Source organism: Propithecus coquereli, unplaced genomic scaffold (assembly GCF_000956105.1).
Source record: "Propithecus coquereli isolate 6110/MARCELLA unplaced genomic scaffold, Pcoq_1.0 Scaffold142, whole genome shotgun sequence".
NCBI lineage: Eukaryota > Metazoa > Chordata > Mammalia > Primates > Indriidae > Propithecus > Propithecus coquereli.
The window spans coordinates 2,615,092-2,628,258 of NW_012138525.1; the positions used below are offsets into that span (position 1 = coordinate 2,615,092).

Consider the following 13,167-nt stretch of genomic DNA (forward strand, 5'->3'; position numbering starts at 1 on the left):
GGTCCCCGGGGGCTGGGCGCTCTGGTCGGAGATCTCAGAGATCGCAGGCGCACCCCCGCCGGCCCCCACCCCTGCCCCGCCTGGGTCCGGGGGCGAGCCCAGTGCCCCGAGCCGGGAGGAGCGCGGCGCCGCTCCCTGGAGACGCCCGACGGCCCGGTGGGGGCGCCCCCGGTGCCCGCCCAGCGCCGCGCCCCCCGCGCACGGTGAGTTGGTGTGAGTCGCGCCGGGGAGGAAGTTTGTGCAGAGGCGCCGCCGGGGGCTCCCGGCCCCTCCGGGTGCGGGCCGCTGTTTGCTGCCATCCGGCCGGCCCCGTGGCTTTGGGCCGGGTCTGCCCCCTTTAGCTTGGCCTTTCTGGAGGTGGCGTCAGCTATGGAAGTCCGCGGGCGTGTGCGTGTGTGTGTCGGGGGCGGGGGCCAAGGGGAGCAATAAAAGGCAAAGAGAGTCCGAGACAAAAAAGACGCGGAGACTGAGGAAGGAGGAGGGAGGAGGGAGAGGAGCGCGCGGGGAGCGCGGGAGCGGGAGCGGGGCGGCGCGCGGCGGGCGGCGGGCAGGCGGCTCTCGCGCTCCCGCTCCTGCCCGCACCGCTCTCGCCCGCACACGGCCGCCCGCTCGCACCGAGGCGGGGACCGGCGGGCAGAGCGCGCCCCGCGCCCGCGCCCACCTCGCCGCCTTTGCGCTCCGCAGCGGCGCGCCTCGCCCGGCGCCCCCGCCGGTCCTGCCGGAACATGGTCAACGACCGGTGGAAGACCATGGGCGGCGCTTCCCAACTTGAGGACCGGCCGCGCGACAAGCCGCAGGTACGCGCGGGCGCGGGGACTGGGGGCTCGGGCGGCTGGCGAGGCGGTGGCCTCTCGGCCCGGCAGGGTGGGCGCCCAGTGCGGGGGCTGGAGTTGGGAGCGCACCGGAGGCCCGGGGCGGGGCGGGCACCCTCCTCTCCTCCTGCCCCAGCGGGGCTCGAACTCCGGGTTCGAGGGGGGCGGCACCCCTGCGGGAGCCGGCAGAGACCCCGGTGCGCGCGTGTGCAGAGGGAGTGCGGGACCTGTAGTTCGCTGTGTGACCACGGACAGATCACTCCCCTCGCTGGGTCTCCATTTCCTCACCTGTGCAAATGGGCATCCGACCACTTACAAAGTCCCCGCTCTGGGCGCCACCCCGTGCCAGGCACTTGGCACACTAACCTGAGCTTTGGGACCAGGACCTGACTCCCTGGTCTCCTCAGCATCCTCCTCCTGTAGCCAGGGCCCTGCATTCAGCAGGGGATCAATAAATACTCATCTGTCAGAACGCTGGGTATTGGGATTCGCTGACTTTAAGACTAGGAGAGCGCGGCTCGGAGAGGGCCGCTCCTGCCTGAGGCCACGCGGCTCTAGGGGACTCGAACCCCGGTCTGTGTGCTCCAGGGCTGGCTCATTCCTCCCTTCCTCCCCTCTTCAGGGGCAGCGGAGGTGGGGCTGGGAGGGTGCCCAGGGCTGTGCACGGGAAGGGGGTGCGGACAGAGCCCGGCTGGCCAGCGAGGGGGCTGGAGTCGCAAGCTGAGGCGGAGGGGCTGCCCCGGGGCTGCCCCGGGCTGGGCTGCCAAGGGACTGGGGCGGGCAGGCTTGGAGCGGAGGCCTGCTCACCAAGGAGAGGAGATAATGGGGCTGCCCATTTAAAATTTTAAATTTCTCCCAGACAGATGTCATGAGGGAAGGAACAGTTTGAGTTTGCAGCTGCAGGAGGGGGTGGCAGGGGCGGGCCTGGGCGGCCCCTCACTCTCAGGAGCTGCACCTGCTCCTTCTTGCTGGAGCGACATTGGCACGGCGCAGGGGCCCAGCCCTCTGCAGTTTGCAGAGCCCTTCCCGTCCACCTCGCGGCCTTACTGCCTGACGCCAGTCAGGGTTGCTCATTCCAGTGTCACAGACCAGGGATCAGAGGTTCAGGAACATGCCCGTGTCACACAGCATGTTAACAGCAGAGAGAGGATGCAAACCCCAGTCTCCTCTTCCATGGCCCTCCAGGGGTGGTCCGGCCCCCTCTTAGGTCAGGTCTTCACCCAAGCCGTCCCCAGATAAGTCCTTTCCTGATGAGATCTGGCTTTCTCCCTTTAGCAGGAATAGTCTTAACTTCTAGACTTGTCCTCCAAGGCCATGCCCAGCCTGGCCCATTGTGCCTTCCCATTGGCCCCTTACAGGTAGTGACTGCTTGTCATCTGCCAGCCCTGGGCCCACACCGGGCTGCCCATTTCCAGATCTTTGCCGTCCATCTTGTTGGCTTCCCCAGGCTCCCCAGTGCGCGCACACGCACGCACACACACGCACGCACACCACACGCATACGCGCACACACACACACACACACACACACACACACGCATGCACACCCCTTCATTCAGAGACACCCTCCGTGGACTCCGAAACCCAGCTCAAGTGCTGCCACCTCCTCTGGGAAGCCTTCCCTGATGCCTAGTGGCTGTGCCTCTAAGTGCTAGCAGTATTGAGCCTATACTACTCAGCTGCCCTTTTCTCACTGCCTCGTCCCCTAGTGCTGAGTCCTCCTCCACCAGGAGATCCCTTGGGATGCACCGTCCTTCTGGACCCCAACTCTGGGTCTCTCCCGGGCCCAGGCTCCATCCCTTCCAAGCGGCTCCGGTTGGGAGCTGAGGAGTGTTTGATGAATTGAACTGCAGGAAGCTTCGGCCAGGAGGGGCCTCAGGAGAGGAGCCAGCAAGTGCTGCTCTGTCTCAAGGGGAGGTGGCTTCGAGGCCTCCCAGGCCAGGCCCAGCCTCCCTGCTGCTCCCTGGGGCCAGAGCCCGGCTGTCTGCCCCTTGACACCGGAGGCAGCTGAGGGCTGTGGCTTTAGGGGCCTGGGCCAATAGCGAACACACCCGCCTCCGCTCCCCACCCCTTTGGTGACCCAGCATGTAGACGGGTGGCCCCTTGTGCCAGCTCCAGGCTGGTTTGAAGCTTCAGACAAGAGGCAAGGCCTTTCCTGTGCCTGCTGTCAGAAGAGAGAGAGCCTTGCCTGGCCCGGTTCCCTGGGGCCGGCCTTCTCTCCCTTGCTTCTCCGTTTGGCTTGCCCATGGGTGTGCTGTGTGACTCTGGGAGAGTAACTCGTCCTCTCTGGGCCTGGGTTTTACCATCTGTAAAATGGGAACAGCAATCCCTGCTTCCTCCTCACTTCACAGGACTGTGATATGAGGATCAAGTGGAATACTGGTGTGTTTTGCAAACTGTAAAGCACTGTGCACGCATGAGAAGGATGGCTCTCAAAGCAGCCTTGTCCCCTTTCACAGGCTGCTGGTGTCCTGATGTCCCCTCCACGCACCAGAGAAAGCCATCCAAACATCCAGCTCCCACCGCAGGGGCTTGGCTGAGGTTCTTCAATGGGGCACTTCCGCCAGGAGAACAATGCCAGTGCCACCCTCCCCGCACCAGCTGGGCTCGTGCCCACATCACTCATTTCGTAGTCACAACCCCCCTAGGAGGCCGGCGGCAGGGGTGATTAACCCATCTGACAGATGAGAAAACTGAGGCTAAGAGTGCTGGAGCTGGGACCGAACCTGAGTTTGGGCGGCAGATGGGGGCCTCTGGGGGAGATGCAGTGGGGAGGCGCTGGCTGTCCCTTCGTGGTTCAGCTTGCTCGGCCAGGACAGGGCTCCAACCTGGGCTGTGTGGTTCCCGCAGCACCACTGTCAATGAAGGCCTGTGTCCACGTGTTGCCGTTTCTGGGGACCCCCTTGGTCCCGCTCTCTCCCAGCCCTATCCAGCCTCGGCTCATTTGCCGGGTAACCCTGGACAAGCTGCAGACTTGGACTCCTTAGAGCACCCCTGCTCCGCACAGAGAGGGGACGGGACTCTCACATCCTTGGGGCAGGGTGACATGACACGTGCCAGGAGTTTGGAGTTGCTCAGATGAAAGGATCTAGACGTAGATGTGATTCTTCTAGTCCTGGAATGTGGGGCAGGAAGTCACCCTGTACCCATCTCTGGTTGGGGGGGCTTATCCTTGAGCAGTCCCCAAGCCACCGTACAGGGAGGTCAACCTCCAACCCATCCCAGGCAGTATCTCTTGATGCTTTCAAAATGTCTAAAAACATTCCAGACAGAGAGAAAAAAAAGAAAGAACTTTGGGAAGTTCTTCCTGTTGTCCAACCTAAATCCCTGCTGCATTAAGTTTACTCAGCGACCATTTATGGAGTCCCTACTTCATGCTAGAGATACAGCCTGGTGGGTATGGTCTGTGTCTCGTGGTGCTTAGAGTCTCACGGGGGAGCCAACTCACAAGGCAGGCATGATTACAAAGTACCTCTTTCTTCTTTTTCCCTGGGGTTGGGGTTGAGGTTCCTGCGCTGGGCTTGGGGTTCCCGAGCCCCTCCTCCACTGAGCTCTCGGTTTAGCCCGGTGGTGTGGCTGTGATCTGGGAGGCCAGGGGCCAGGAGAACAGAGGAGGCTTCTGGCCCAGCCGGAGGCAGGTGGAGACGGCACCGGGAGAAGGTGATGCGGAGGCTGAGAGAGACTCAGCGCAGGTGGCCGGCTGCCTGGGGAGGGAACAGCATTGCCGAGGCTGTGCTCCTGGCACTGGCAGGCGTTGGGAGGGCCCTGCTCCTGAGGCCTTGGTGGCCCTGGAGGGTCTAGGTGGGACAGCATCCTGGTCTGCTTGGCTGCCGTGTGGGGATGTGTGAGCAGGGCTGGGAGCCCCGGGGGAGGCGGCCACAGTGACTAGAGGCAGATGCCGGGCCCTTGACCAGGGCAGGAGCTGGAGGTGGGGACAGAGGGCAAAGGGGGTTAGAGTGAAGTGGACAAAGCGGGGGGCTGGCTGGATGTGGGGCTTCGGGAAGGGAGCCAGGCAGGCGCCAGCCTTGTCGGGGGCAGCTGGTGGGGCTGGTGCCACACGCAGGGCGGGACACTCAGGAGGGCTCAGGTTTGCGGCTCAGTAGGCCCGAGGCCTGGGTGGACCATCTGGGAGGCCAGGAACTGTGGTGGGGGAGGGTGGGCAAGACCCTCACTGGAAACATCTGGAGAGCCCACCGTGGACCCAGAGCTGAGCGCTCCCCGGGGAGTGAGAGAGCTTGGGGAGCTTGGAGGCTCCAGGAGGGGCTGAGGCCGGCAGCGCCCCAGCCCCCTTGTGCCCCTGGACCCCGTCAGCTCCTCCTCCCCAGGCCCTCCCGGTGGCCTGAGGTCCCAGGCCGCCCTCGCCTGGGCTCCGCTGAAGAGGCCCCCGCGGGACAGGGGCTCTTGCTCAGGTCTCACAGAACGAGCCTGCAGACCGTCTTCCTAAGTCTTTGGGACCAGAATTGTGAGCAGAACCACCAGCTCCTCACGCTGGGGCGTCTCCGGGATCCTCCCTCTGCCAAGGCCAGGGGCTCGGGGCTCAGCCCAGGCGGGAGCCAGCCAGGTGCAGACGGGGCCCCTGGGGAGATTCAGCCAGGAACTCCCTGGGGGTCTGGGCTGGGCGGGCCTGGGCTCCCCTCCACAGAGCCCGTCAGCCCCCCGCCCACAAGACTCAGTGCTCTGAGAGAGCCCCTGCCGGGCCCAGGCGCGTGTCACCCACCCTTGGCTTTCCCGATGCAAAGCCCCACGACGGGTTTTTGTCGTGGCGAACAGCCCTGCCGCACCTCGGTCTGGGGTGTTCCCAGGAGACGGGGCAGGGGGCCGGAGAGGCTCACATCTGGATCTGACCCCGCCTGGCCTCCCCCTGGAGGGAGACTTTCTTCTTCCTGCTTTCATCCGGGGAGCGCGGTCTCAGGGTACCCAGGGGACCGCTGCCAGCCGGCTCCCTTAGAACACAGGAGGAAGGGCGCCTGCGCCGGGCGGGACGGCTCAGCCGAGCACCTTGGCACTGAACCCTCCCTGCTGAGCCCCTTTCCCCCTCCAGACCTTCTGAGACCGGGGCCCCAGGGGAGGAGCCTCGACAGAGGTCACCCCACAGTTGAGGCACCTCTGAGGGCTTCATGCCTCCCCCCAGCACAAGCCCACCTTGTCCTCCCCTTGGCCAGGGCTCGCCAGGCAGCCACTGACCCTGGGCTGGCATGGGGGGTGGTCGGGTCATGCGGGGAAGGAAGCCGCATCCCTCCAACCAGAAGCTCGCACAGGCGGTTGGTGGCAGAAGTGGGCCTCGAACCCGGGCCTCCCGGCTCATGCTCTGAGCTCTTGTGCCTCCTGCCTGGGTCGCCTTGCTCCGGGGAGCTGGGGGCTGTGTGCGTACCCTCCCTCCCGCAGCCGGGGTGCGCCGTCCTCTGGCTGATGAGCTCGGCCCCGAGGCACACCCGCTCCGCTGCTGCCCAAAGCCCCCCTTGTTCCCGGGCAGATTTCTTTGCGAGGCACGTAATCGACAGCCTATAAAAGCGAGCAGTCCTTCATCTTTAAGGTGATCTCTGAAGACTAATTCTCCTCTGCCGAGTGCCCTGTTTCATTCTCAAGCTCTGCTGTCCCCCTGCCTCTAGGGGACCCCCTGCAGCTTCCCAGGGCCCCGCCCCCTCTGTGCCCTCTGCTTTCCCACCAGGGAGGGGCTCAGGTGGGAGGAGGGTGCCCCACAGGGCTGGGATGCCAGAGATACAGGGGAGACGCTGGCCTCTCTGCCAAGCCACCCCGGCCGCGCCAGCTGGGAGACCTTAATGCACGTGGTCCGACGTGGCGGCTCTGGGCTGCTCGGGGCAAGGTGCCTCCCGATGGGCTGGGGAGCGGCCTGACGGACTTTCTTGCTGACACAGGGCTTTGTCTGTCAAGCCCCAGCCATCCTTTAGGCAGAGGAAAGAAACTAGGCCGGCTCGGCAGGCGGGCCTGGTGTAGACGTGGCGCCGGAGCCCCCAGCCTTGGGTCCGGATGCTGCTCTGCCGCTTGGCCCATGCGACTCTGGGTAGGGTCTTCCGCTCTCTGACCTCAGTTTTCCCATCTGCACAATGACTTCAACTGTAGCATCAACCGCATGGGCTAATTTGGAGATTTCAGTGGTGGATCGTGGCAGGTGCCCGAGCAGTGGTTGCGGTAGTGCCGTGCCCACCTGTCCAAGCTGCTGGCCTGCAGGCGGCCGGGCCTCAGCATGGCCTGGAGGTCGCCTTCATTCTGGGCCACGCCGTCAAGAGTGGCCAGTCAGAGGCTGCCCTGCCTTGGGCTCCAGGACTTAGCTGGGAGGACAGGGCCTCTGTCCTGCCAAGCTTCGTCAGTCCCAGGAACACCTTCATCTCTCCCTGTGCCACCTCCTCCTTCCGTCTGTACCCCCATCCACCCATCCGTCCATCCAGCAACCAGCTGCCAGGGCTGCTCCATGCGGGTGGTGAGCAGGTCCCTGCCCGGGGAAGGGCTCACGGTCCAGGGCAAGTTTGCTGGGCCTGGGATTCATCAGCCCCTGAGTCCCCAGAAATTGAATCTGCAGCTTTCATGAGGTTCTCAAAGGTATCGGTGCCCCAGACAAAGTTGACAACGGCAGTCCTTGGAACATGAGCTCCCCCAGGGCAGGGCTGGGTACACTGATACCTCCTCAGGACTGGCCCACAGCCTGGCTCAGGGAGACCAGTGAATAGATGTTTGAATGATTGAGTGAATGGATGAAGTCGAAGGCGATGACTGTCTTGCAAAGCACCCTCGTGAGGGAGCAGGGGAGGAGGCCCTCCAAGCCGGGGAGAGCGGTGAGGAAACAGTCAAGGAGGGCTTCCCGGAGGAGGTGACAACTAGGCGAGCCCTGAAGGAAGAGAATAAGGCCGTGGGAGGGGAGCAGGGAAGCAGATACTCCCAGCTGAGGCTGTGTCTCTGCACATCCAGGAGAGGGGAGGATCTGGCGGAGCCTGGAATGGGTGTGTCCCCCAGGGGGTCTGGGCAGGCATGGAGCACTGAGTTCTGGCAGCGTCCTGGTGACAGGGACAGACCAAGGAACTCTCTCCCTCATCTTGACAACAAAACAGATCCCTTCCCAGGGTCTGCTTTCCACCCGCACTTCGCCCCGACCCATCCTCCTCGGGTGCCAGGTGGGATATTCAGGCCTTACTTGTAGAATTTGGATTCACGGAAAAGACCGCGATTTCTGGGTGGTGGGGTGCAGCGACGGAAGAGGCATCACGGTGTCACGAACCGCTAAGCAAGCGAGGTGTCAGTTACGAGCGCAAGACACCTTCCGACGTCAGAGTCATTAACACGTGAGAAAAGGACCAGGTGTGGCCCAGCAGTGACACACAGAAAAAACACTTCGGGTGGAAACAAGACCACCTGCAGATGCTCTGTGCACGCTGACCATGGGCTAGTAAAAGCCGCTAACACTTACTGCGCAAGCACGAGGTGCCAGGCACGAATCCAAGGGCTTTAATACACTAATTCACTTAAAGATGCATCTCAAATTGGAAAGATTGAAAATGTGGGGAAGACGTGGGTCTTAGAGTTGAGGAAATTCAGGCATCGGCAGTGCCTGGCCCCGGGAGAAAGGCAGTAGGCTTGGGACCCAGTCCACACTCTGCTTCTGATCTGCTGTGTGACTCCGGGCAAGCCCCTTGCCCTCTCTGGGCCTCAGGTTCCCCATGTATAAGATGCTCAGTGGCTATGATGATCCTGTCCAGTGAATCGGGGCCCCTAGAGCATCGGCCTCCACGTCGCGGTGCCCCTTCATCACAAGCTGCGCTGCAGCTCCCGCTCCCTTCGTCGTGAGGCCCCCACCGCGCCGCCCAGGCCCCGGACACAGTTTTTATCGCGCCTGCCCTGCCTCCGTTCGTTTGCCGGGCACCTCGGCCCGGCCGCCTTAGAGGGCAGCAGCTCGTCTCCTGCTGTTTGCCGTCTGCCCCAGGGGCTGCTTTGTGAAGAGAGAGGAGGCGTGAGGATGGGGGAGGGGGTGTTCAGAGCCACCGTGTGCCCTGGGGACTGGAGACCAGCACGAGCAGAGCGCGGGGCGTGGGTGCTCCACGTGGAGGGCCCTTCAGTGACCAGCGTCCACCCGCTCGCGGCACTCGTTGCCCGACAGCACGACCATTCTTAGCGTCGTAGCTGTCACCGGCACGGCTTTCTCCTTCTGAGCCTGCGGCAGTTACCCACCTGTAGGAACAGGGGTGTCGTCAGCCCATTTTACAGGTGAGGAAACCGAGGCTTAGAGAGGTGCGGGCCCTCACCCGGGGCCACACAGTGGGGGTGGCAGCGCAGGGACCTGAACCCGTCTGGCCACTGAGTGGGGGTCTCCACCTCCAGCCCTCGTGGGTCAGGGAGGGCTCTGCAGGTGACGGGGCCACTCTGCAGGGCATGAGGGCAGGGCAGGGGCAGTGGAGGAAAGGCACGGTGCTTGCCTTCTGTCTCCCCAGCTCCCTGCCTCAGTTTCTCTTTTCCGTCGTCTGCATCTCTGTCTCCCGCATCTCCTCTGTGCCCCCCTCTGGGCCTCTGTCCCTCTCCGTCTTCCTCCTGGAATCTCTCGCTGTGTCTTTGTGTGTCCCGTCTGTCTCCCCTCTGGTCTGTCTCTCGTTTCCGTCTCTGTGTGACGCCCTCCCCCGGTCCCCAAGAAGGGGGTCCCCGAGCCTTGTCTAGGCCTCACCGAGTCCTCACTGGGCCACGCCGGAGGCCCGGGTCTAACGCTCGCCCTTCTCTCTCCTGTCTCTGCGTCCGTGTGTCCTGGGCTGGCCCACAGCGGCCGAGCCGCGGCTACGTGCTGTGCACCGTGCTGCTGTCCCTGGCTGTGCTGCTGGCCGTGGCTGTCACCGGCGCCGTGCTCTTCCTGAACCACGCCCACACGCCGGGCACAGCACCCCCTCCGGTCGTCAGCACCGGGCCAGCTGGTGCCAACAGCGCCCTGGTCACCGTGGAGAGGGCCGACAGCTCTCGCCTCAGCATCCTCATCGACCCGCGCTGCCCAGACCTCGCCGACGGCTTCGCCCGCCTGGAGGGTGCCCAGGCCTCCGTGCTGCAGGCGCTGGCCGCGCACCAGGCCCAGGCGGGGCTGCCGGGCGAGCAGGAGCAGGAGCTGCTGGACACGCTGGCCGACCAGCTGCCCCAGCTGCTGGCCCGGGCCTCGGAGCTGCAGGCGGAGTGCGCGGGGCTGCGGAAGGGGCACAGCACGCTGGGCCAGGGGCTGAGCGCCCTGCAGAGTGAGCAGGGCCGCCTCCTCCAGGTAAGGGGGTCTTGCTGGAGGTGGGGGCTGCTGCCACGACGTGCCGGCCCGGTGCTGGCACCTGATGTCCACGGCCTCACTCAGCCCCAGGTGCCCCGGACCAGAGCCTATTGCTCTTCCCGTCTGCAGACGAGCCCACGAGGCTCAGAGAGGTGAAGTCGCTCACCCAAGGCTACACAGCTACAGGGAGCCAGGATTCAAACCCAGCTTCTCCCCTGGGTCGGGTCAAATCCAGGGCTTGAGGGGTGTCCCCAGGCACTCCAAGATGCAGGTGAGGCAGGACGTTGTGACTTGCTCAGGGTCACGTGCTCAGTGCTCTAGGCCAGAGGGAGCTGCGCCCCTCCCTGGTCCCCCTCCCAGTTCACTGCCATGTGATGCCCACAGCTCCCCAGGGATGGGGAGGCCCGTCCAGGGAGCCCAGCCAGACCCTTAGCCTGTCCCAAGCCACCTCCACCCTCCCCCCTGACCGCTAGCCACGCGAGGCTCCCGCCAGCGCCCGGTGGGTCTGGGTGAAGCGTTTCCAGCCCTGACCGAGACCGTGCCTGAAGCCCCAGCGCGACGCTTCCCTGCACAGGGTCCAGGATCCAGGGTCCTCTCCTCTGCCTCCACCGTTTTCCAGAACAGAAAACTGAGGCGGGAAAGGGGTGGTGATTTGTCCTGGGTGCTATGGCCAGGCCTGGAATCCAGCCCCCTGGTGCCCTGCCCAGCCTCCAGCCTGTGCCACACGCCCCTGTGACTCAGATCCTCAGGGCTGGAGCCAAGCCCAGGCCCACACCAGCGGCCCCGCCCCTTCCGCCCACCCCGTCCAGACTCAGGGTTACCAGGCGCTTGGTCACCCGACGGCTCGTGAGTGGTGGGCCTTTCCCTCCCTCTGAAGCTGCAGCCGTGGCAGTCTCGGTCCTCCTCACCCTGTCCGGGTGACTGACGGGAGGGCGGCTTCCTTCTCCCGGGGGTGTCAAGCCCTCCGGCTGCTCCCCTGCCCCCACTTCTCAGGCCTCCCCAGCAGGGTGGGGGAGCTCCTTTGAGTTACCTGGGCCCCACCTCGGTGTCCAAATTGCTTGGCCCCTGCTCCGCACAGGCCGGGCTCCCAAAGGCCCAGCATGGAGGAGGAGGGGCCCTGGGGTCCCACCACCCACTGGCCATCAGCGCCGCGCAGAGCTGCTCCTGCAGGACTGATGGCTGGGGCCCGGAGGGGGTGGCTCATCTGACATATTTAACTTCTCAAAAAACGCTTGATTTGACTCATTTCCCGCAGACGGGGGTGATTCCAGACACCGTGTGTCTTGCGTCTCAGTCAGAGGCGGCTGGCACCCGGCCGGGCACCCAGGTGGGAATGGGCGGAGGTACTTACTAAAATGCAGGTTCCTGGGCCTCGCCCCAGCCCCCGGGGCCCCGGTGGGGGGGTGTGGGAACCTGCAGCTCAGCAAGCGCCCCTGTGACTCTCTGCACCGTCACCTGCGGCTGCCGGTCAGGCCTGAGCCAAGCAGTTCTGCCCTGAGGGTTTGGGTCGGCAGAGCCGGGATCCAGTCCGGAGCCCCAGCCATGCCGGTCCTGGGACCGTGGGCAGCTCCTCTCTGCGCTGGAGCTGCTCACCTAGAAAGTGGGGCCACCACAGTCCACGCCCAGGGGACACGGGGTGGCCGGTGTCTGGCACATGGGAGACACCCACCGTCTGCACACCAGCGCCTCCTAATCGTTAGGGTAGAAGCCGTCCGTGAACTGAAATTTAGACCTGGGGGAGCCACTGCTGAAAATCCCTTTCCCAGTAGGAACGACGGGCCCCGCTGTGTGCGGGGCTCTGTGCGGATAAGCACCCTGCCAGCCGGAGAGGGTACATTTGTTACCCCAGGAGGCAGGTCCCTTCATCTCCCCACTCTCCGGAGGGGCAGACTGAGGCTCAGAGTGGCGGAGCGCCCTGCCGAAGCTTGGCCACACCACTATGAAGTGCCGGAAACAGCAACTCTGATGTCACCGCCTCCAAAAGCTGCCAAGTCCTCCCCTGACGCGTCTGTGCGGCTCAGCGGGCAGGGACTGACTCCCCCATCACCTCGGGGCATGTTCATAGGTACATTGCAACTTCAGTCATCTGCTGGTTGAGCTGAGGTCTTCCCTGCCTGTTAGCAAGAGGGAGGGGCCGCGCCTGAGCTTCTCGAGTGTGTCACGGACTCAGAAAGGTGGGCCATACTGTGTGACTTAACCAAGTGATCTTTGCCGCCCCCACCCCCTGTCCCTCCTGAGGGCGGCCTGTGGCCCCCTGCGGGGCTCACCTGATGGGGCCTCTGGACGGGACACCCCAGTGAGGCCCAGACGCTCCGCCCGCCTGGCCGCAGCCCTCCCCAAATCACCTGCTCAGCAGAGGGGAAACTGACAAGGAAACTAAAAGCCTGGCAGGGCCCCTGCCCCCGGAGCAGCCGGGAATCATATTTTGTAAACCGCCAGCACCATATATTTCTATTTTCCTTCCAAGAATGGGCTATTATCTGGCAAGTGACAGGTTCATTTGTGAAGACCTGGCCGGCTCCCTGCCCGCTTGCCTTGCCGGCCAGCTGCAGTCTGTCCGTGACCCCCTCCCGCCACGTGGTCCCGCAGCCTCCTGAAGGCAGGCGAGAGGCTCGGGCTGCACTCGCTGAGGTCCAGCCCCTGGGCTGTGATCGAGGGACAGGTGGAGACATAAAAACAGATGCCACCGTCTGAGCTCCCTAACACAGTTGTCCTGAAGCCCCAGCCCTGAAAAACAGGTCTCATCACCCTGCTTTGTGGAGGAAGCTGAGCCGTGGAGAGATCAGTCACTATGCCAGGGTCGCGCACATCGTGAGTGGGAGAGGGGAAGGGAATGGAGATGCCAGACCACGGCCCGCCGGCCCCGCCCTGGTCTCACTGCAGCCCTGGGCTCCCTTCCTGCCAGCCAGCCCTGGGGAGTTGGCCTGAGTCCTGGTCCCCATGCTGTCATTTGCTCTCTGGGGCCTCTCCTCTGGGCCTCATTTTCTCCATTTGTGACAAAAAGATGGCAACTTCACCTCCCGCTTTGCAGCACTGTGGGGGACCTGGTGAGGTCGTGGATATCAGAAAGCCACAGAGACTGAAAGCGATGTTTGCAGGGGGACGAGGGGTGGGATGG

The 13,167-nt window shown here is 64.2% G+C and overlaps 1 protein-coding gene across 2 annotated transcripts in view; it reads left to right on the plus strand.

Moving 5' to 3' along the window:
* The first annotated feature begins 379 nt into the window (after positions 1–379).
* FIBCD1 (fibrinogen C domain containing 1) overlaps positions 380–13,167 on the plus strand; it is a 31,821-nt gene continuing 19,033 nt past the window's right edge. Inside the window, exons 1-4 of one of the 2 annotated variants that reach the window (XM_012639680.1) lie at positions 380–399; positions 685–797; positions 9,026–9,049; positions 9,570–10,049. In XM_012639680.1, coding sequence (XP_012495134.1) covers positions 726–797; positions 9,026–9,049; positions 9,570–10,049 — 576 coding nt within the window. In that variant the 5' untranslated portion in view covers positions 380–399; positions 685–725. Of the gene's footprint in view, positions 400–527; positions 798–9,025; positions 9,050–9,569; positions 10,050–13,167 lie in introns of those variants that run through there. The other variant, XM_012639681.1, reaches the window with a different exon arrangement.